Below are 22,752 nucleotides of genomic sequence, written 5' to 3' on the forward strand. Positions count from 1 at the left end.
CGTAATTTTTATGAAAATAAATCATTTTTTAATACTTCTACATTTTGTTCAACTACAATTTCGTATTGGCTAAATATAGTAACATTAAAATACATCTTGATTTGTATTTTGAAACTTTGTAAGTTGTTATAGAAACTTTCCTCCAACTGAGTAAAAGTTCTCTATAATCGCCCATGTCATCGTTTGTACTGATTCATTTTGTGGAATATTTTGCTATTCTTGAATTTTTTTTAAAAAAAATTAAAAAAACATGTTCATTGTTCATTTTATGTCAGTTGACCTAAACGTGGTCTTTAATAATAATAAAATTCACCGAGTGCTCGTTAAACTTAAAAAAGTAATATCTAACTTTAATTAGCAACAGTTTAATTTTTTGTCTCTCTGCTTTCATGCATTATTATAAGTATTAAGTGATATAATAAATATGTGTTGATATATTTCGATATCACGACACATCGTCATCGATCTTTATTGCAATAAATTTAATTACCATAAGAGTTTAATTTCTTATTACTGTACTTGCAATCGAGCATATATAGTAAAAAGCTAATAAAGATTATTTAGCAGATTCAACAGTAATCGTATCTTCATCGTTTAAACCTTGGTTAGAATTGTCGGCTGAAGGGAAGCTTTGACCGAATGATCCTCCTTGATTTGGAGGAAATTGTGGAATTGAAGGTAACTGTGGGAATTGAGGTGACCCCCCTTGTGAAGGAGGGAACTGCGGAATTGAAGGTAACTGAGGGAGTTGAGGTAGTCCTCCTTGTGATGGAGGGAACTGCGGAATTGAAGGTAACTGAGGGAGTTGAGGTAGTCCTCCTTGTGAAGGAGGAAATTGCGGAATTGATGGTAATTGTGGAAAGGGTGAATCTTGCAATGGAGGGAACTGTGGTAGTGAAGGTAATTGTGGGAATTGTGAGAATGGAGAACCTGCTGCAGATGAAGGATTTTGAGGAAGGAATGATTGCTGCGTAGAAGAACCAGTTTGTGAAATTGGCTGATGTGGGAATTGAGGGTGCTGCGGAAACTGTGAAAGTTGCGGGAATTGAGGAATTCCTTGAGGTGACTGAGGGAACTGCGGGAAAGATGCTAATTGCGTTATTTGTGGATTTTGTTGATTAGAAGGAATTTCTGATGGAGGCTGTTGTGTTGAACTATCGGTAGTAGGAATATTTTGTTGATCTTGTTGTTGGTTCGAAAATTCTGCTGATTCTATTACTGTTGTGTCCGAATCCTCCCCTGGCTTTTCTGAAGGTGGAGCTGGTGGAGTGCCTGCCTGTACTGGTGGTTTTGATGCTATTGGGGGTTCCGGAGCTGGTTGTTGAGGTTGAACTACACCCGCAGGCACTATTTGGGGATAAAGTGCGCCGCTTGGTATATACGAAGCACTTGCGACTGGATAGATTGTTGGTAGACCAGGCAAAGGTGCGAATGCAGTCAATTGATATGCGATTTGTGGACGCACTCCATATGAATATCGCGCTGGTATCTACAAACAAAACAAAAACCATTATTATTTTCTTCATTTCTGTAAATTTTCTGTTAATAGTAGTTGAAAGCAAGAAATAGACCAAAAACATGTTTTCAATTGTTCATGCCTTTGCCTGCTGATATTTAGATCCAGCTATGATTAAGATAATTTTCGGATTACATTTTAGTCTTAAGTGTATCCTGTGCACAATGTACTTCAAAAATCCTTTAAGTAGTGACTAAAATACATGAAAAGATTTTTTATAATAAATTTAAGCTTCCGTTTTCTTCCTATGATCTCTAGTGTATAAATATTTACGGAAAAAAAAGAAAATAACGTAATCCTTGTGATGTGTGTCCAATACTTGTGAATAAAATTTTACTTTTCATATTAATAATTATAATACTGCACGAATCTCAGTGTTTAAATAACAGTGATCGAAATAATGATGTAATCCATATTTTAATTGAGACATGCCTTTTGGATTCACCGATCACGGTGACCGCTATTATAATTGTTATATACGAGTAAGTTTCATTATCAGTGGACTGTAAAAGTTTAAAAAACCTAGCCTTTTTTAAATTTCATTTCGGTTTAAATTTCATGAACCGAAATAAGAAGATGATTATTTTAAGATGGGTATTTTAAGGTAAGGCACTCGAAGACAATGAATGCTGGCTGTTTCCAAACTGTCTCATTGTAAATCTATGGGGGAGATTTCAGTACGGCAGTGGACATTCTACGGCCGATGATGACGAAACAAAATTACTTGCAGTTGATGCAACCCACATGAAGCATCGTCGAAGATCGTAGATTCCCGATGAAAATTTTTGGAAGAATTCAGAAATCAGACAACTTTTTTTAAATATATATATATATATATATTGTTATACATTGCATGGCTGTTAATTTTTCATAGTCTACCTATAATTAATTGTCTGAGTTGTTATACTTACAGCGTTAATATATTGTGTCTTGGAATAAGCAAATGCCTTCGTAGCCGGCTGCGTCAGGGCCAAGGCCGCTCCTGGCCAAGACACCGCACCGCCCGTCGCGCCTCTCACAACGACGCAAATCAGAATTGCTACCAGCGCCTACACGAAAACCAATATATTAAACACGCGTGTACACTGCATACTAAATTATAAGTTATCTTATGTTCCTATTTAAAAAAGGACTTAACATCATATCATAATGAAGTAGTTATTTAAAAATGGCTAGTTTGTTTATTTATTACTTTTAATACAAAATGCAACGAGCTTAGTGACTAAGACATTCCCTACTAGTTAAGCATTGAGGTGGTGCGGAGATAAATGAACGATGGTTAGTTGAAAATTTGATTATAATAATACTTATTATAATCAAATTTTCAACCATTTTGAGTATTTTGTCCACTAGTTTTTAATACTAAATTAATCAGCATTTAACATTTTACATATGTCGAATTAAAATAAACGGTACTTAATGTAGCGGAAATAAATAGAATCATAATTTACCATAGCTAGAGAGAAATAGAAAACGATGAAAACTTATAAAATAATGTAATTTTGATTAAAAAAAATTAGGTTAATGTTTATTAATTTTTGATGCTACGTATAGTAATGAAAAAGATGCAGGGACGATATATCTTTCTAGATAGAGGGATCGATTTACTGTCAACCTTTTGTGAATAACATTTAATGGAGCGATAATGGCTATTTACAATAAAAGCAGCATAAATGTAATTAAGTCTTTTCCATTGTATACCTAAGAGAACTAAATGGGAAAGATAAGATGGCCTAAAACTTTTTACTTAAAACTTCAGAGCAGGAAAAACAAATATAAAGCACATTTGGCAGTAAAACGTTTTAAGGCTTTTAAACGTATTTTCAAATAATCCGGCCAATAACTTCTGCCAATGCAAAATATGCAAGGACAGATAGTAAATAATAATCATTTTTAATTTGTAACAATCCGAATTTTAAAACGCTTTTGCTTACTATATCATCATTATGTAATATTTATTATTTGTGAAACCATTTTTGAATAGCGGTTACCATATAAATTCACGTCTTTATAACAAAATTAAATCTTACTAAGCAGCGTGTATTTAAAACAAACATAAAATGCTTTAATCGGCTTTAGTTGGAAGTAAAAAGATATATTTTCGAAACCTTTATACTATGTATTCAAAAGATTTATAATTTTATCATCTATGTATAGATAGAGTTTTATAATTACATCATATAAGTCTGTTAATGCAAATTACATATTATTGATACATTGTCTAAGACAACGAAAGTTCACAATAAAATATTGTAACGAGAAATGCACTTAGTTAAGAATTAAAACGTAAAAAGAAATGCACATTTATATGTCTTTAAAAACTTAAGTATACTGCACTACTACAATTAATGTAACGAATAAATTCTTTTTAAATACATAAAATAAGCACTTTTTCGCGTAAATTAAAATCCATTTTTGACGGAGATTATTTCCGTACCTTCATGACGGACGTCACCACTGTATGGAGATCACTGTAATACTTTTTCTTTGTCGTCTCTTATATACTATAGTCAACCCCGCCCACGGGCGTAAAAGAAAGGAACTAGATGCGACTGCCGAATTTGTATTCAATATAGTTATAGTCTTACGAATATTGCATAAGGATTGCTCAGTATTTTAAAAGGCTAAAACAAATACATGACTTAATCCTTCGGTGTGTAAAAATTAATCATGTATTAACTTTTATGATAAATTTGTTTATTTTAAAATTTTTGTTCCAATTTTTTAAATAGTCGAGTAAATAATTGTGCAATTCTACGGCATAATAAAGAATGATTGAAACAAACTTAAACGAAATTAAAAATAATCTTGGAATTATATTACAAAGTTTAAGTATAAGATCTTTATTCTTTGTATTTGCTTGATAACATATTTATTCGGTCACTTAGTCATATAGTTCATTTATCCAAATGGAATCATTTAAAGTAACCACTTTGGTACGTCAAAGAGAACAATGTAAGAAGAATCCTTTTTAGTAGAAACTGGAATCTAGATTGAATTTCTACAATGGCATCCTTCAACTTAAAGTTACGACGGGTTCCTAATATGCTCTGAGCTGAGAAAAGCCTACGAAAAACTCTGAGAGGTTTTTTGTGGCCATTTACAACATTCATAATACTATTGCAAAGCATTCATTCTTTAACAAAGGATAGAGATGATTTTTATAGGTTTTAGTTTAATAAAGTTTTTAAACTTATTATAAGAAAATTCAAAGATTATATGAAAGTGTATTTAAACGAAGCCTAGAAAAAAGTTCCATTAAGATTATCTTTATTTATTGTGCTCACCTTATATGCATCGCAATTTTTAATGATAAAATTAATAACTAAAATATTACAATTCAGAACGTAAAAATAATTCAAGTGAATAAAAAAATCGTATTTCCGCACGCAACTTGGACAAACGACGACGAGTCGTATCAATCCAGTAATTACATTAACAAAAGCGCCCTTTGCACCTCAACGATACATGCCGACTACTGGTTTAATGGCAATAAGGAGAAGCAGCGGGATCTGTATTTTTTTGTGACATGTCAATCAAAATCACATAAAACATTCACAATATTTGACAACACACAATAAAATTGGTAAAAGAACTCTTCTTTTGTCTCTGAAATAGGACATTGTGTTGCATTCGTTACTTATTCGTATTTATGTAATACCTTTCCTATGTAAATGAGGTTATCTGGTAGAGATCGCATCGAGCGATAAGACTGTCTCTTGTACCTCTATATATAAATTGTTCTTTTTTTAGTTATTATCTATACTGTACAAAGAAGTGTAAATTAAAAACACAAACAAAACCACAAGTGGATGACGAAATTCGATTAAACTATGTTTTTAATTTTTTTTTCCAACTTCATCATTGTTTTAGTCGTAGGAAGTCCAAGACTGTAAATGGGCCTCCTCCATGGATTTTCAATATTACCGGTTGAAAGCGGCCTGCATTGAACTTCTTTCGATAACCTTAACAAGGTCGTTTAAGCACCATTTTCGTGGAAGGCCTAGGTGACGCGTGCCTGTCCGTGGACTTCACACCCTAACTCAAAGTTCTCAAGGCCCATGTTCCGCGGCGGGTTCTGTGAAGATCATTAAAGGATTCTGCGATGTTTACATACTTTTTATAATATTCAAGAAAGTATCATAAAAAATTATAAAAAATATTGGCACAGCATAGTTGGTGCTAATGCGACAATCCAACTTTGCTAATTTAAAACATATAAAATACAACATTTAAACGCAGCCGCCCTGGTATAATCACGGAAAATCCCGGTATCGGTAATACCTCAGCTAACTACACTGCGAATATGCGGTCAAAAGTCACTTGCCTATATGACTTGACACCGAATCTGACCTAATAACGCAACTTTAATCAAATAAGCCCAATATTAAGTATATCTGTGATAATTAAAAGCAATATCACTCATCCAACTAAAATTTTAATGTTCTGTTAATGTAAATATAACTTGTTATAAGAGCGTTTTTATAGCTTTTTATTGCTTTATTTCAAAAAAATATTTTTTTTGTAACATTTGTCTTGTTTGTTGTACATTTGCAGAATGTTATTTTATTTTATTATAACAAACCAGAGGTTCCACCATAAAAGTGACTTCTAAAAAGGGTTCCTCTTATCAAAAAGATTACAAAATGCTTATCTACTCTATTAAAATTCCAGTATCTAATGTTGTATGTTGGCAGTGCAAATTTAAAAAAAATAGCTCAGTCACGAAGTTGTTATAAATCTGTGACTAAATATATGGTTTCTGATGAAATACAAAAAAAACATTGCATTTGTTGAATTTTATTGTAAACAAAAATCAACTTTCAACAAAAATAACTTTCTTACAAATATGGCATATGCTTGCAGTATTTATAAGTGTAAAGAGTCTTTTAACATGTATAGAATAGGCTTTGGGAATTTTGGATGCAGTGGTGGTTTTCCTTGTCTTAGCGTAGCTTTTATCACATTGACGTAAACTTTGAAGAGCAAACGCAATGCATCCATTTGACTTATCGTTGCAACTGGAGCATAAAAAGCTGAAACAAAGTTCACCACATTCTTTAAACCAAATGAAATATTGGTACCACAAAACATAATATCGTTTATCATATTATAGCATTTTAATAATACTGGTTAACACAACACAAAGTACATAAGCATAAAATCCATAGCTTTCTATCGTAAATCGCATGTTGATCTATACAAAACGCACCTATTTTTAAAAAAAAGAAACCCGTATTCACGGGGTATGAATTACTTGACTATAAGTTTTTGTGGCTAAAAGCCAGTATCCTAACAGTTCACCAGCGAAGGCTCTTTTGGGCTCGTTTCTCTCGAAATGCTAAACTCTCATTGAGCGACAGCCCAAGCTGATATTCCTATTCTATGGAGCACTTGTCTATGCGATCTAAGAGCTTAGCTGCCTACCAATGCGGTAAAGTTGCTTATTATGTAAAAGTCATAATTTCTGAGGGAGACCTGGAGACCTTAGTTATGTAAAAGAAATTTAGGCAGACCTCATGGATTCTGTAAATACCAATAAGGCAACAGTATGCAGTTACAGACCTAATTTAAAACTTACCAGTGAGATATTAATAAAAAAAAAATATTTTATAGCACTGTGGTAGTAACATGAGTGAATTTTATTTAATATCATTTCTCTTCGGCCTTTCTAATTTATTTTAAAAACAATGTTACTAATTCTTTATCCTAAAATTGCATTGAAATTAGTATTTGTAAATTATTACTTATATCGCGCCTTTTTGACCGAAGTTTCGGTTCGCCTGGAGAGTGACGATTGTCGTCCGATAGAAGGAAATCAAATAAAGTATTTGTATGATCGCTGGACTTCTGAGGTTCTTTTTGGAGTAACTGAAACAAATAATATTACACTAATTATTTTTTTTACAATTTCACAAACCGATATTCTATATTATTTTCCACTACCTGCAAAGTTTCCAAATTTAGATTTTATTTATGGCGTAACCTGCACATAAAGCAAATATTACATAGTATATAAAAAAGACATCAGTTCTACTTGCTACTATCGTGTGAATTTTTTTAATCGTTTTTCAAAAAAGATGTCATCATATTTTTAATAAAATTAAAAATATTAAGTACAGTCACAAAATAAGAAATTCCCCAATTTATTTTTTTATATTCATAACGATTATAGCTGTCATGAGAAGGATAAAAGTGAAAATAATTTCATGCTGCTAACACATGCACCTATTTATAAACAAACACGTCTATTTACTTACTACTTGATCTTTGCATTCAAAATTCATTACCTTTGTTAGACTAGTAACATCTGATAGAGAAGTAACCATTGCCCATTGATAGAGAATCGCACTAAATGCCGCAATTGAACTTATGCTGTTCATTTTTAAATCACTGCTTTGATATACAGATAAATATTATCTTCAAGTGCTCCACAGTCAGGTTCGCTGTCAGTTTTTATACTTAGGTTCTGTGAGTAGATTTCTACTAACATTCAATTTAAACTAAATATGCTTTATGTAGGCATTGTAGTTAGGATCCTTGTTTTGTTTATTGTATACGAACGTTCAATGTTATTGGTAGCAAAATATATTTGTAAACATTATGGGTCAATGACAAAATGTTAATGAATATTTGATTGCATCCATCATGATTTCAGTATTGGTAGCCAGCTATAGCAGTGGTAGCCCAGTGGTAAGGAAAGTGTTTTGCGATCGCAGGTCACGGATTGAATTCCAAAGAGACAATCTGATTCAGACTTTGTGCATAAATTATATAGGATTGCCTTTTGTTAACAATCAAGTATACCGGGTATAGGCGTCAGCGTCCTCGGCGTACCAGAATACCACATACTGCGATCGCCAACACGCCTGCCAAGCATGGCGATTATGGTATATCCTCCATACCAGAAACGATCATGATTCACTTTGAACCATTTATGTCTAAAAACGTATTACTATTAACCAAAATGTTATAAAACATTATTTTAGTTTTATGAATAGTGGAAAATTCTTATTTTTATAGCACTTAAAAAATTTAAGTTACCTAACACTTCAATGAGAAAGAAACGAATAAAGTAAAAATGTCTATATTTAAAGTACAAGTTCATGTTAAAAAAAAAAAAAAACAAATACATATTTAAAGTAAACTGATGTTATGTTCCCGTCGTTACTGCAATACCTATGTTCTATTATATTTTTTCATTTTCATTTAAGTAAGTCATGCGTCTACGCATTTCTATCTTAAAATCCAGTGTAGCGGCATATTATGATCATCCTCTATCACGATAAGGTAAAAATCTCCTTTACTGCGGTATGCAAAATCAGCGTTAATAACCGACTTATCAGATATTTTAGTAATATCGTATTCAACGTATTAACAAAAATTAAGTATAAGTATATTTCGCACAAGTTTTAATTTGCACTATAATCTATGTTAGTAAATTAGAATATTTTATAACGTCTAATACATTGGTAAGTGCTGCTGATTTTGCTGGTTCTTAAACTTTAACCCTGTTCAGCTTCTTGTTTTTTGATCAACTTGGATGTACGGAAACGTTTAACAGATTAAAAATATATGTAACACAGTAAGGTAATAAAAGTTAGTTTTTATAGCCAAACACATCTTTTTAACAAAATACCTTACATATTTAATTGGTTATATATAATATGTGAGCTACATTTGTGGTCAATTAATGTGTGGGACACCTTATCCAAAAATCTATGTTTTCAGAAGTAATCATTAACGTAATGACAATATATTAAGAACAAGCGTTTTCAAAGTTCGAGTTACTACACATAAATTTAATTTATTTTTATTATCTATTCCTGCAGACTTCGTACTGCCAGAATTCATTGACTATTTGTATAGAAAGAATAAAATTTTCACTTTATGCAGGTGATAGGAAATAAGTGTTAAAGTTCTAAAGCCTATTGCTTACTGACTAATGACCTATATATTCACCCCTCTTTTCACAATGTAATTTATAGTCAATCATCCAGTTTATTGACTGCAGGCTTTTTGTATTAAATTACACAAATTCGATTACTTCATTAACAGTCGTATTTATATACTATACACAAAATAAACCTTGCAGGTATCAATTAAAATATTAACATATTAAAAAATAAAGTTTCACAAACACCGACAAAAATCCGACGTGGAGGACGAGTGCTATTTTAAAATTCTTATCTTGGCAGAATTCTAAAAACTTGTCCGTAGTACACTTATGAGGATGGAATGCGCACCTTTAACTTACAAACATGCGCAGTGAAAAAATAATGTTTACATGTTCAATGCAAGGCTCGGTTAATCTCATTGGATACAAACAATGATGGCTGACATTTTAGTCTGCCAGCCTTTAATCAACTAGCCACCAGAGTTGAGAGATCCGTTGACATTTTCGAACAGACGCCGTTCGACGAGTTTCACGAGTAACTACAAATAACCAACAGCAATAACTATTAACGACAGTAACTAGTTAGTTGATCCATTAAATATTGAGTTATATGGTCTGATTTTATTTATCAAGGTGGTCGTAATCAGGTTTGCCAATACATACAATTAATTAAAAAAGTAATAACTAAAAATATTGAAAATGATTTTTGTAATTTATTTATAATATTATTTATCGTGAGAAAATTTTTCTTTATAATAATGTAGATATACATGTTTCTCATTACCATAAGACAAATTTGAAGTATTGGTTTAAAAAACAAGTATTCTTAAAAAAGTATTGTAATTTTTATTGAGATAATAAAATACAGTGTGTATTTATCGGTCTTATCTCTGCGGGCTGGTTTTTACAACCAAACGACATTGTCCTAATTTTGTGTCGCAGTCGGATATAGTCTAACTGACCTAACCTCTCGAGAAATTCCAGCAGATCATTGATATAGCTGGCAATCTAGGGGAACCCCTGTATACTGGAGTAGTACATTAGCAGCAGACTTCTCCTTTTCCAGATATTTCCTGTATATAGGACTAACCATCACACTAAAAGGAAATAAATGTTTCTTAAGGAAACTGTGACTAGTTAAGAATCCTGACACAAAAGGTAGTCGCGACTGCCAGAGCAGCGTTTTGGAGAGCAGGCAAATTACGACAGGCATTGCCTCTTTAGCATTTCTCAAAGAATGTCAATTATATATTAAATATCCCTTGGAAGATCAGAAATTTTTAATGAACACTAAATAGTCCAATTTTTACTAACATCTCTTGCATACAGGTTTTTACAGCAACTATGATTTTTTTACAGCTATAATAAAGATACAGGCCATGTGCATTATTTATGACACATTTCAAATGTCAATGTTTTCATTAGACATTTACATTAAAGGTTATAAGTTGTTAAATTAAGATAGGTGTTATTGGAAATGAAATACATTTGGATATCGAACGAATTTGTACAAAAGAACTAACATAAGTGTCATGAGCGAACAATGTCAGGTTAGTTTTCATGTGATTCGATACATTCATGCTTATATTCTAAACAGTGTGAGAAATAAGCAAAGCGTGAAGGACTTGCGTTGCAACATGATATCTCTCGAAAGTTTTTAACAATCAAGAACAGATCATTACAGCGTGGTTTGTTTGCGGACAGGTTATCTATCAGCTTCCTGTTCTGATATTCCATCACCTACAAACAAAATGGGTTTTTTTACCAATACACTTCTATAAGTGTATTGGTAAAAATGATGTATGACAAAAAAAGTGTAATTGTACTATTACAATTACACTTTTTTGTCTAAACCAATTTTTTTTAATTTATAGATGTGCCTATAAATTTTGAAGTTTTACAAATATTTTTTAAAATCTATTAAATCTATGTAATGAACTTATCGATAGCCATCTTAATTATTGTTTATCGATGTAAACCAATACACAAGAAATATTTTAAATATGAATTAAAAAGAAATAAATAATGTCAGATATTTAAAAATTAAAATCTTTGAAAGTGTAATGCCTCAGGCCGATTGCTTCTGGCCACACAAAGTCTGCTGGGACATATAGTAAACAATAATTAATTTTAATACGTGGTAATCAGAATTTTGAAAACGCCTCTTTTTACTTTATTGTCATTATTTTTTTTTATTATTCGTCAGGGTCAACTCGCGGTACAGTAGATCTTCATATGAATATAATAAACGTTTGGGCTAATGGATAATAAGTTTAATGGTTAATATCTAAATTATTATCATATATTGCATATGAAATAAATGCTTCCTTTTTTAAAATAATAACATATATTCTTCTTACATATAGGAAAAACGTTAAAATAGGCATCATTTGGTAATTAAAATTCCTAAACGTATCTTATCATCGACCACTAACCATTTCAAAGCTAGCCTATACAAAAAAAACAAAAGACTTATAATAAATTATACGTGCAAGAAAATCTGCTTTGTGCTTATGATAAAAAAAATTACAGTATATTAATTGTTACAGGAAGTGGCTTCAGCAACAGACACACTTGTAGGCAGTTACCTTATCAAGAAATCCAAAAGAAAAAGTGAGTAAATAAAAAACTGTTTCAATAAATTTATACCATAGACCATTGGTGGCCAACCCAGCGACCGATCTCTTACGGATCCGCTGCATAGTACATTTCCGAAATGCTTATTTAAAAATACCATTTGCTTACAATTTGTCATAGCCCTATGAAACTTTTTTTAAGGTGATATCAATTTTAATTTCATCCATTTTAGTAGTTTTAGATTATTACAAATCTAGCGAAATATCATTTATACCCAACGGACGAGATTTGCTATTTGCAAAATAATAATAACATATATTGATCGTTTGCCGATACATTGTGATATTTACAAAGGTACTGTGTGCGTAGATCTACGGATCACTAAAAAAAATATATTTATTTAAGCTTTTCGAACACTATGACGCTCTCTCTACCCCCTTACGAGTTAAATTTTTTATAGTATTATAATTATCTACAAAAGAAAAAAACATTTAAACTTTTATAGCGCAATAGGCGCACCATTGCGCTGTAAAACTTTTCAATGCGCCCTTTAAAAAAGGTTGACAGCCGCTGCTATAGAGTAACGTAATGTATTGATAATGACTAACGAAATTAAAATTCTTTTTTTAACACAAAAAATATCAACCTTGGCTAGTACCAGCAGGTCATTGACTTTTTAATGCATATAAGAACTTTGACCGGCTAGCCTGTCTAGGTAAATTAAGTTCAAAATAATTTTAAAACCAATATGTTGAAGTTGCTAAAACTGTAAATATCTTTTAAGTTAATTTAATTTCAGGCGAATTTAGTTTTTTATGCTTTAGTTCATTATCGTCTATGTCAATTAATTTATTATTGGTTAAATAACAAATTAGAAGAGAGTTCTGTTAAGAAAATTAACAAGAAAGTAAATTTAGTGCAACCGAAACCGGTGTACCGCGTCTTATTAAAGCGTCGCGAGGTTGGAGTCGAAAACAAAAGGACATGTCTGCTACCGCCAAGAGTGTTGTACTTACGTAACGGAGCTGCTGATACTTAAACCCCCCACCCACCCCCGCATCTCGTCACGCGCATTCCTCAGGCGTGGTACAGCGGTTCCGGTAGCGTTATAACTTCGTAAAAATTTGTGTTAACAACCTAGATAGTAACATTTTTTACAACTGGAACAGTAGCTGACAATTTTTCTTTATTCAAAATTTCCTAACAGTCAAAAATTGGCAATATAAAAATAGAGTTACCTGAACGCATGGAAAAAACAGAAATACAAATTACAATGGTCAAAGCATCCACAAAGTTGAATATGGATACATTAGATAAACTAACTTTATCTTAGCAAAAAAAGCCAGGAACTTATGTGGAATACGTGAGCATTCGACAAAAGAGTGAAGATTTTAAAAGGTGAAAAATGCGACTGAATCTATTAACAATTATTCGTTGTGGTTGAAAATTTATTGGAATAGAATACAATAGACAAAGAGATTCCATATAAAACATCGTGACGTAAATTTGAAAAACAAAAACGTCCACAATACCAGGCCGTTTAGAACAGACTATGGACGAATGACTGTCTGTCTATAGTACAGAGCCTGCATACGATCGACCGCCCATGGTATATATAGTCTTAACTTTAATTCAGTTTGCTTTTTTGAAATACTTACGGACGGTAAGTATTGCCACATGCTTTAATTCAGATCCTGAAAATTCTCTACCCAAAGTGAGAAGGACTACAAAATTATTAAGAAACTCTGTCACGTTCATTTTTTTTTACAAAAAAAAATTATTAAGCTTTTTCCCGGGATGTTTAAAAATGAGTTATTCGATTTTATACATAAACTGTCCTTTTTCTATGTATCGTTGTTTCGTAGTACTGGTTTATCTTATTCTATATGAAAACACAAAGTAATACTAATTAATTTAGCAGCTGAAAATATTCTTATACCTGATCATAAAATATCTGAAGATTTAGATAAGTGTACGCAGACATTTTTAACAACCGTAAATTTAAAGTTTTAACACACAATAGATCAATTCAATGTCTCTTATGTTCACTAGTGGCGGATGACTCAGAGCGATGTATTTGGCTGCAGTCTTACTTTATTGAACGTCAAACAAACGGCAATTATTTTGTTTTATTAATTATTTTTTAACCAAAATGTTTAACATTTCGCGAGCCATTGTTGATGCCCATACATGTCGTAATATTTTATAATCTCATTTATTTATTAACCATTATTGTACACGACACACAATAAATAGAGGAAAAAGAACAAAACAATTCATATGGTACAAGAGCCGGTCTTATCGCTCGAGACGATCTCTACCAGACAAACTTTGGATGGAGATGAGAGACATGAAGGAGAGGACAGTTTAGCTTGTACGAACATACAAATACATTCATATTTACAAACATACTCGTACAAATATATTTACATTTAATACATAGATATAAAATATACATACGTACAAGAATACTTGCATATATATGTATTTGAGTGGAAAAGGTACTACATAAATACGAATAATTAAGATATGCTACCTAATATCCTATTTTAAAGGCGAAGTAAGTGCTCTTTTACCATTTTTTTAAATGCTAACAGTGCAGGTAATTGATTCTGCTAGTTCATTTCATAACCTGACAGCGACAACAGTAAAAGATTTCTCCATAAACATAGTACAATTAGCAGGCATAGTCAATTTCAAATTCATCGATGATCTAAGCAACTTCGTCATGTGAGTCACGTAAGAAAAGAAACCTAGATTTAAGGCAAGAAGGAGTAAGTGGATTAAACAAGATACTTTGGAAACGGGAAAGAATGCGGGTATTCCTGCGAAGTCGAATCGGCAACCACTTGCGCTAATTCTAAATTCAGAAATATGGTAATATTTTTGAAGACCAATATGAACCTAGTACAAAATTTTGAAGGCGCTCGATCTCAACGTAATCAGGGATAGAAAGGATAAGGGATTGTACCAGTCAAATCTTGGTAGCCAGGGGTAGACAGTTGCATAATCTTCGCAGGGACGCCGCAGATGTAAAGACCTTACGACTTATATGTTTAAGCTGAGGTCCCCATGTGAATGCTCTATCCAGGTACAATCCGAGATTTTTAACATCACCGCTAAATGGGATAATGGTATTTTCACAAATTATACAAGGAATTTGCGACCAATTTACTTCGCTTAGCGTCCTGGGGCTGCCGATAACAATAACTTGCGTTTTGCATGGATTTACTTTTAGACCATGAAACCTAGTTGTGAATGGAGGACCCACAAATATGGTTCAGGTTATAGTTTATTATCGCAACGGCATCGATCAGCTCCCAACAATGCTTGAGTATAAGTCTACAGATCATTAGCATACAGGTGATAGGAAGAGGGGAGTTGATTTGAAAAGGAGTTGATGAAAATTGCGAAAAGAAGTGGATGAGGAACGCGGCCCTGGGGCACGCCGGCAGCAGTGGAGTAAGAAGAATATTTGTCTATATAATATTTGTGTAACGAAATCACTCAAATGCAGTCGGAGATATGTTAAGGGACCGGAGAGTGAAAAGTAAAAACTCAAAATCAAGTGTTGAAAGCGTTGCTGAAATCAAGTAAAGCAAACACAATTAATTTCCCCATCTCCATGCCTAATCAGATGTCTTCCGTAACAAAAATTAAGGAGGTAGTAGTACTGTGAGCAGAGCTTAAACCTTGTTAAAACGAATCCAAGAATCGATTTTTTTGAAAGAATTAAACGTTCTAGAACTTTAAAGAGAAAAAGTTCGATGAATATATAACAAAAGTCGAAGTAGGCAGAAGGATTCGATATTTTAGGGAGAGGAATAATTTGAGCATCCTTCCAAGCAGTAGGAAAGACTCCGATAGAGACGGTATTGTTAAACATGTGACAAATATGATGCAGATTCTATTCACAAGAAGTCATTTTATTCTCAAAATTTTCTTTCAAGTTTTCAATAGTGGCCTGCAAATCAGACTCCATTTTAGTACGAAAAAAATAAGACAGGTTATCACACGTGAATTAAAGGAGAGACTTAACAGTAGATTAACACTTAACCAGCCACAGATTTACTTTTTACTAATTTAAATTAAAAGTAATTACGGAGCTAAAATGAATGCGACTGCTCTGAACAATTACCTACTGGAGAAGATAATCTTGTGACTCATAATAAGTAAACTCGTTACAGAAATTATTGAAATATTAATAAAAATAAAGTGAGGGACAGAATGAAATTTTCTTGGGAAAAGTAACGAGTATACACAGAAGTTACTAGTAAAATTATGTTTATTAATTTATTTATCGAATAGGCACGCCCACTGCGATACATAAGTTAACATTAGTATAACTTAAAAAATACAAAATAAAATATTGTTGCCTATTGTAGGTGTACACAGTTCTAGCCATCTTTATGTTAGTACATATCTAAACGATAATACAATACCCGGCGATAAATATTGCACATCGACCTTAGGGAAAAGACAATCGGCTGATTTCGGCTTCGTAGATCACTATCTCTGTCCCACACTACCTATGTGACGTTTTGTCAGTCGTATTTCGTGCGACAAAGATAATGGGTTCTGTAAATGAATAAAACAGAAAACAATATTGGCATAATAAAACAAAGTCACAACCTATTAATGTAAACAATAAAAATTGTAATTAATTTTTAAATATATTGTATATTAAATTAATTAGAGCCAAGATTTTGTTCTTTCCTTATAGTGATGATATAAGAAAATATAGTAAATTATTGACGAGAATTGTTTAAACAATCTTACCCTTAAAGTGGGATATAGTGTCATTTGATTGATTATGTATAAAATGTTGAGATAAAGCAGTACACACTCCACAACGTTTTCATGAGTTACTTGAAATACATACGAGTACTCTAATTTGTATGAATTACAGTACGTATATCTACAATATATACCTGTATAGGTACAGTAAAATCCATAAAAAGAATACCTAAAACAACCCTCGCACTATTTGAACGATTTCTTAATATTCCCTGACCGTAAATTAATATTAGCCTCTTAGTATTAGTTAATCTATGTATACGTTTGTTTAGGCGGGAGAAAAGCGACTATTGGCACGACAACGCGTCGTTTCCCGTCGTTCCCCGATTTTCCCTTCAATTTCAGTCGGCCGGCGACCGCCGCGGGGCGCTGAGCTCGCGACAGCCGCGCATCTAACGTACACTGTACACTGTTTATTTACAATCAAACCGTCACATTCAAACCCCAGCAAAAGGACAACACAACGCAACGCACTCACGCACGTACGTCCCTCCCAGTCTCAATCATCTTTAAACATGTTCATTCAACCCTGAACGTTTTGATTCATCTAAATTCTGTCCTCTGTATTAACCTACATTCATGATAATACTAATTCTGTTAAGCGAGATTAGTGTTTTACACACACCATACAATTTGCGTGAAAACATATAATAGATAATCAATATAAAAAGTTTAATTTTAATTTTCATTGTAAGTGTTCATAATAAACATTGCCTAAATGTTAAATGTAAAACAACAAAATAAATTAATTTATTCAACTACAAATAAAAGGTGCTAACTGGCTGTCATGTTCATTTCACGAATATCAACTGTGATAATTGATACTTTGTTTTATTATTCGATTTTGACACTGCTCTCTTTTTTATTACGGAACCGATTATTGAGAGAATAATATAATTTTAACGATCGAAAATTAAATACATTGTCAACGTATCATTATTTCAATCATTTATTTTATACATATTAAGAGAATACATCTACTTTAGTAAATTGTTAGTGGCATTAACACGAGAAAAATAAGTATTTTTTTTTTACCAAAAGCTCTGTCTTTACCAACTTTAATAAGCCAGTTGCTGCAATATATCTAGTGTAATTACAGACGACGTATTTTCACCGACTTGACAAGCTAATCTACAAAAGCTTCGCTACAAAACAACGCAAATGTTTAACGCCTACAAACGCATTCATTATATAAAGTTAGTGTGAGTACGTAAACACTTTGAGCCAAGTATTGATTGGAGTCTCCACGTGTTATTTTGTGTGCAGCGTACCGCATGACGGACGAGTCTTCGGCGGAGTGTCTCTTCGAGAGGCTCCGCGTTTATCAGCCGCGCGCCCACGACGCCACCGAGGTAGCCCGCAGTATTACAGCTCGGATCAACGCTCGCATCACCTCACACGGTATATGTTTTTATTGTTTCTACATTCATTGCCTACCCTTTATTTCTTTTGCCCCTCTTTACTAACGATCGAAGTATTTACAACAGCTAACGAAATCTGTAAGCTATCCGCGTTAAGATTTAGATCATCATTGACGGCAAACAACTAATTTCTAATTAAAATTTTAGTTCAGTGATAGCTTTAAGTCATATTTTTTTTGTTAACAGTTTAATTGGTTACAAAGCGTGGCAAGGTCGGCGGCCATTATTAATTTAATTCTTAACGCGAACGACCTACTATTAGTATTTGAAATATTCGTAAAACATGCTGTAATGTGTTTGCAGCAAGACTTTAATTATAGTCTGATAATAGCTACCGATCGAGCTAAGATTCTCAAATCGAAATGTTAAAAGCGTTTCGAGTGACAGCTGAAGTCGACATCACTTCTCGAAGGATCAAAAAACATCTCTCTATGGCGCGTCCACCTAACTACCTACTTACGAGCTGGGCGTCTATCTATAAGCCGGATAGTCACGAGCTTAGTTAATGTAAAGAAGTCTAGGCTTCAACCCTGTCCCACCAGAAGCCTGGTACAGCTGTAAATTCTAACAAACAGCGTTTGTCCTTGATATTAAAAAGAACAACAAGGATTACGTACATACAGACGGCTTTGAGCCCTATGTATATTTATAACAAAATGAAATAGAGAAGCAATAAAACAATAGAAGAACAATAATAAAAAAAGTATTCCGTGTATAACAAATTAAGATGTTGATACTTATAAAGATCAAACTCTACACTATATACTATATAAACACTACTACACTACAATTGTATTTGGCTTAACGGCTATAACAATGCCTCGATTGTAATATTGTACTTAGTAAATACGTTTATTCTATTTTACAACTTCTTTCCTTGTATTCCGGGTCACGAAAGATTTAAAAACCTAAAAATGTAATCGATACCTAAACTTTTGATTTGAATATCATATACATATATATTAAATATTACGAAAGACTAATAAATAAAATTTATTATCAAAAATGCAAAACGAATGCATTTTTTACGTAAACATAATTTATGAGAATTTTTGTTCTAAGAAAATAATAGAGAGAAAAAAACTTTTGCAATCAAATAATGAATTGAACCCGCGTCGTGGTTTTAAGCTACAATCCTTATCCACTGTGCCACCTGTTCAAGGTCGTTAACGTTATCTTGTTAATAGTGAATATGAAACTTTAACATTTAGTATAAATTTAATGCTATAAAAATATTATTAAAATTCTTTCGTTATTGAAAATTACATAAATGTTGATGTGATACTATTACACATACGTACGTAGTCTTCGATGCTTAGACATTTATGTTAACAACATAGATTTAATAGGTGAAAAAATACAACTAATTATAAAACAGATATTTCTGTCTTATTTTATCCGTTCTATTGTTGTTGCTATGCGACAAATATTTGACGAAAGATTTTATTTATTTAAATTTCATGTATTTTATTTTATTTCCCCACCGGGTTATATGTAAATCCTTTCTCTTGAGTTACTGAAAAGACTTTTCTTGCTAATTTTCCCCTACTGTTTTATTTCTCCCGTCCTTCTAACTTACAAAATACGTTAAAATTTTTTATGGATTATTCAGTATAGAACAATCATAAAAATATCATACTGTCTATGCTTAAGAAATGTTAATTGTCTGTGTAGTTTGTTTGTCCATTAGAAATTGTATATCTATTTGGCTCCATACTTTTAATAGCTACGAAGTTCGCATAACTGCATTAGTTTGAAAAACGTTATAAAACTTGCAAGCGTATTATATTTTGATTGGCAGACATAGGCGCTGCGGTAGAAAATTTACTAGTCCATCATACCATCGATGGCTGTTCTACTTTGTTATGCTACAATTAGTGCTACTCACTAATGAAGAAAAATAATTACCACGAGTAAATTACTTATACAGTTTTCAGAAATCATTTATCTCGCTACGCTGTTAGAAATTTATTGTTTATCGTCCGACTTTCTCACATACATTTTCAATGCAGGTCTTAACGTCTAAACAGTTGCGGGTGTATTTAATGCATTGGAACGTTGCCCACATAGCGTTTTTGCCGGGCTTCACTCAATACAATACAAAATAGCAGTAATTATATTATGTTCGTTCGACATTTTATTCCTTGCCCGAGTGTTAAAATAATATATGTGACTTATGCCAATTTTTTTGTATAAGCTGTGGACAGGTTAGCGTAGAAAATGTAATAATTATTTTCATGAACATTTATCACTGTCAATCTTTTTACCTATTACGTTTATTTATATTTACGTACATTAATGGAAGTCAAAATTGACTAATTTATTGTCCACTAGCCGTCCCGTCAGACATATAATACCAGAGGTTCAACAAATTCAGTGGTCACTTTATTTGTTGATTAAATGCGAAATAAATAAATGAATTTTGTGATCGAGAAAGAGAGGACGTAAACTGTCAAACGCGCGAAGTTCATAGCAAACTTTAATAGTTGCGTTGCGTTATTTTGTTATACTTTATATCATTATAGCCATTTTTTATTTCTGCGCACATTCCTAGTTTTGAACAAGAACAAGTTTTTAAAATATTAGGTTACTTAAAGTTACGGTGTTACCGAGGAAAAGAACAATCAATTTTTATAAATGCATTAATTTATTTCATATAAAATTTAAACCGTTTTAATAATATTATATAAAACTTCGAGTAGGATATGATCATAATTTGTCTAATTTTTAATTTTTTCTTCACTTCAGCGTATCTATTACCCTTATTATTACACATAAAAAATTGCGATACAATCATAAATTTTTTAATTTGTTGCAATTATTAGTTATTACAATTGTTTAAGTACGAATACACTCCTGTTTAAAAAATAAACTATGCAGAATGAATTACATTTAGACAATAATATATATAGACATCTCAGCAATGTTGTTTTTAAAAGGGCAGTGAGACACTAGGTCGATGTGAACGGTGGTTACCTTGGCTTGATGTGAAATGTAACCAATTGTTTTGCCGTACATGGACTTTATAAATTGCATCTGCATTGGTAAAATTCGAGCTCGCTTCTGTGATAACAAGGTTAACAAAAACCCAAATAAAATTCCAATTAATATATCGAAGTAGATTTTACATAATAAAGTTTGCAGAATGTTCTTAAAAACAAGTATTATTTAAATAAAACAAGTGTTATTACATTATTAATGATTAATATTGGCACAAAACTATTTTCTGAAAGAGCTAATAATTAATAATTTCAAATATATTCTGTTTCGTCCTGTTTTTTTAATCTGTTTAGACGTTAAAATATGTACATTATATACTCGCGAATTACAGTGCGCCTCGATCTAGAATCTCGGTATCTCTAGTTTACCGCTGCTATAAAGAATAACAAAGAAAACATCAATATTATACGCCACTTTTTATTTTTAAATGACTAATGTTTGATTACATCAAAAAATTGACATTAAAGTTAGTTTGTATACCAGTTTCCCGCGCTGTCATCCGCTCACTCACTGTCAGACATTTGCTTATAATCGCTTCTGGTCTTTATTGCTACAATAACTCTTAAGCTACTTGAAATCAACAACTTACTTTGTGACTTTTAAAGTCATTACCTAGAGGAAATAAATATCTTCCTGTTCGATATTATTCATATATTATTATCTTTCGGTTAATACAAATGTAACAGAAAATTAATAAAGTAGAAACCACAGAACGAATAATTTCAGTTCAAAACTGCGTTAATTTAAAAATAAAATTTTCATGCTAATAACGGCGAGATGTAACTAATGTATAAAATAAATATTTTCTGATTCGAAAATCATTAAATTGAAATGAACACATCTTAATGATGTTTGTCGGCGCCTGAGATTAAAGTGTAGTAACACAGATGTGAAATTTATTACGCACTGCCGGAAACTAACCAAAATATCATGACAAGTTACTATAATTTTAAAATCAATTTTTTGCATAACATGTTCTTTCAAATTCTGTATTTATCGGGCGTTTCGTAAAGTTTTGAAAATCTTCTAATATAATTAATTTTATTTAAAAAAACATAAAAATTCTCTCACTCTCTTAACATTGTTAAAATAACATATAATAACCGTAGAAAATATGCATAAAACAATTTTTTCGAATACATAAAACGCATGGTACTCCTCAAAATGATATTCTATTTGTTAATATTAATATTGAAATAATTGGACATATGTACGTACAAAGACGTAATATATAAAACGTAAATACCAATTCAAATACCAATAATAACTTCTGATTGTCTTAGATAGTTTCTGCGTGTTAAAAGAACGTTAATGATATTAAAGCGCGCAATTCTTTTCATCGCGCCTTTGATTGCCAGTTTTTTTTATTTCGAATTGCATCATCATTTGCTTGTCGGCGGGAAATTCGAGCCCTAAAGGCAAGTAAGAAATACGTTCTAAAAGGAATATTCGTAACTGGTACGATTCGCACGAATTGTTACTCAAAGACAAATCTTTTTTGGCTTCAACTTTCTTATTTGCTAAGATGCAGATAGGAACATCTG

At 32.0% G+C, this 22,752-nt stretch overlaps 2 protein-coding genes across 2 annotated transcripts in view; one reads left to right on the forward strand and one right to left on the reverse strand.

The window, feature by feature from the left end:
- Positions 1-489: 489 nt before the first annotated feature.
- LOC137927011 (basic salivary proline-rich protein 1-like) lies at positions 490-3,974 on the reverse strand. Its single transcript, XM_068770779.1, has 3 exons — positions 3,954-3,974; positions 2,428-2,565; positions 490-1,489 (listed from the first exon to the last, which is right to left on the reverse strand). The coding sequence occupies exons 1-3, from the start codon at positions 3,957-3,959 to the stop codon at positions 557-559; spliced, it is 1,077 nt and encodes a 358-aa protein (XP_068626880.1). The 5' UTR covers positions 3,960-3,974; the 3' UTR covers positions 490-556.
- Positions 3,975-17,209: 13,235 nt separating this feature from the next.
- LOC137926822 (cytosolic carboxypeptidase 1-like) overlaps positions 17,210-22,752 on the forward strand; it is a 79,740-nt gene continuing 74,197 nt past the window's right edge. Inside the window, exons 1-2 of the mRNA XM_068770531.1 lie at positions 17,210-17,269; positions 18,054-18,188. Coding sequence (XP_068626632.1) covers positions 18,062-18,188 — 127 coding nt within the window. The 5' untranslated portion in view covers positions 17,210-17,269; positions 18,054-18,061. The remainder of the gene's footprint in view (positions 17,270-18,053; positions 18,189-22,752) is intronic.

Source organism: Battus philenor, unplaced genomic scaffold (assembly GCF_028537555.1).
Source record: "Battus philenor isolate CCGP_79_NKW_IND1 unplaced genomic scaffold, ilBatPhil1.0.hap1 SCAF_3, whole genome shotgun sequence".
Taxonomy (NCBI): domain Eukaryota; kingdom Metazoa; phylum Arthropoda; class Insecta; order Lepidoptera; family Papilionidae; genus Battus; species Battus philenor.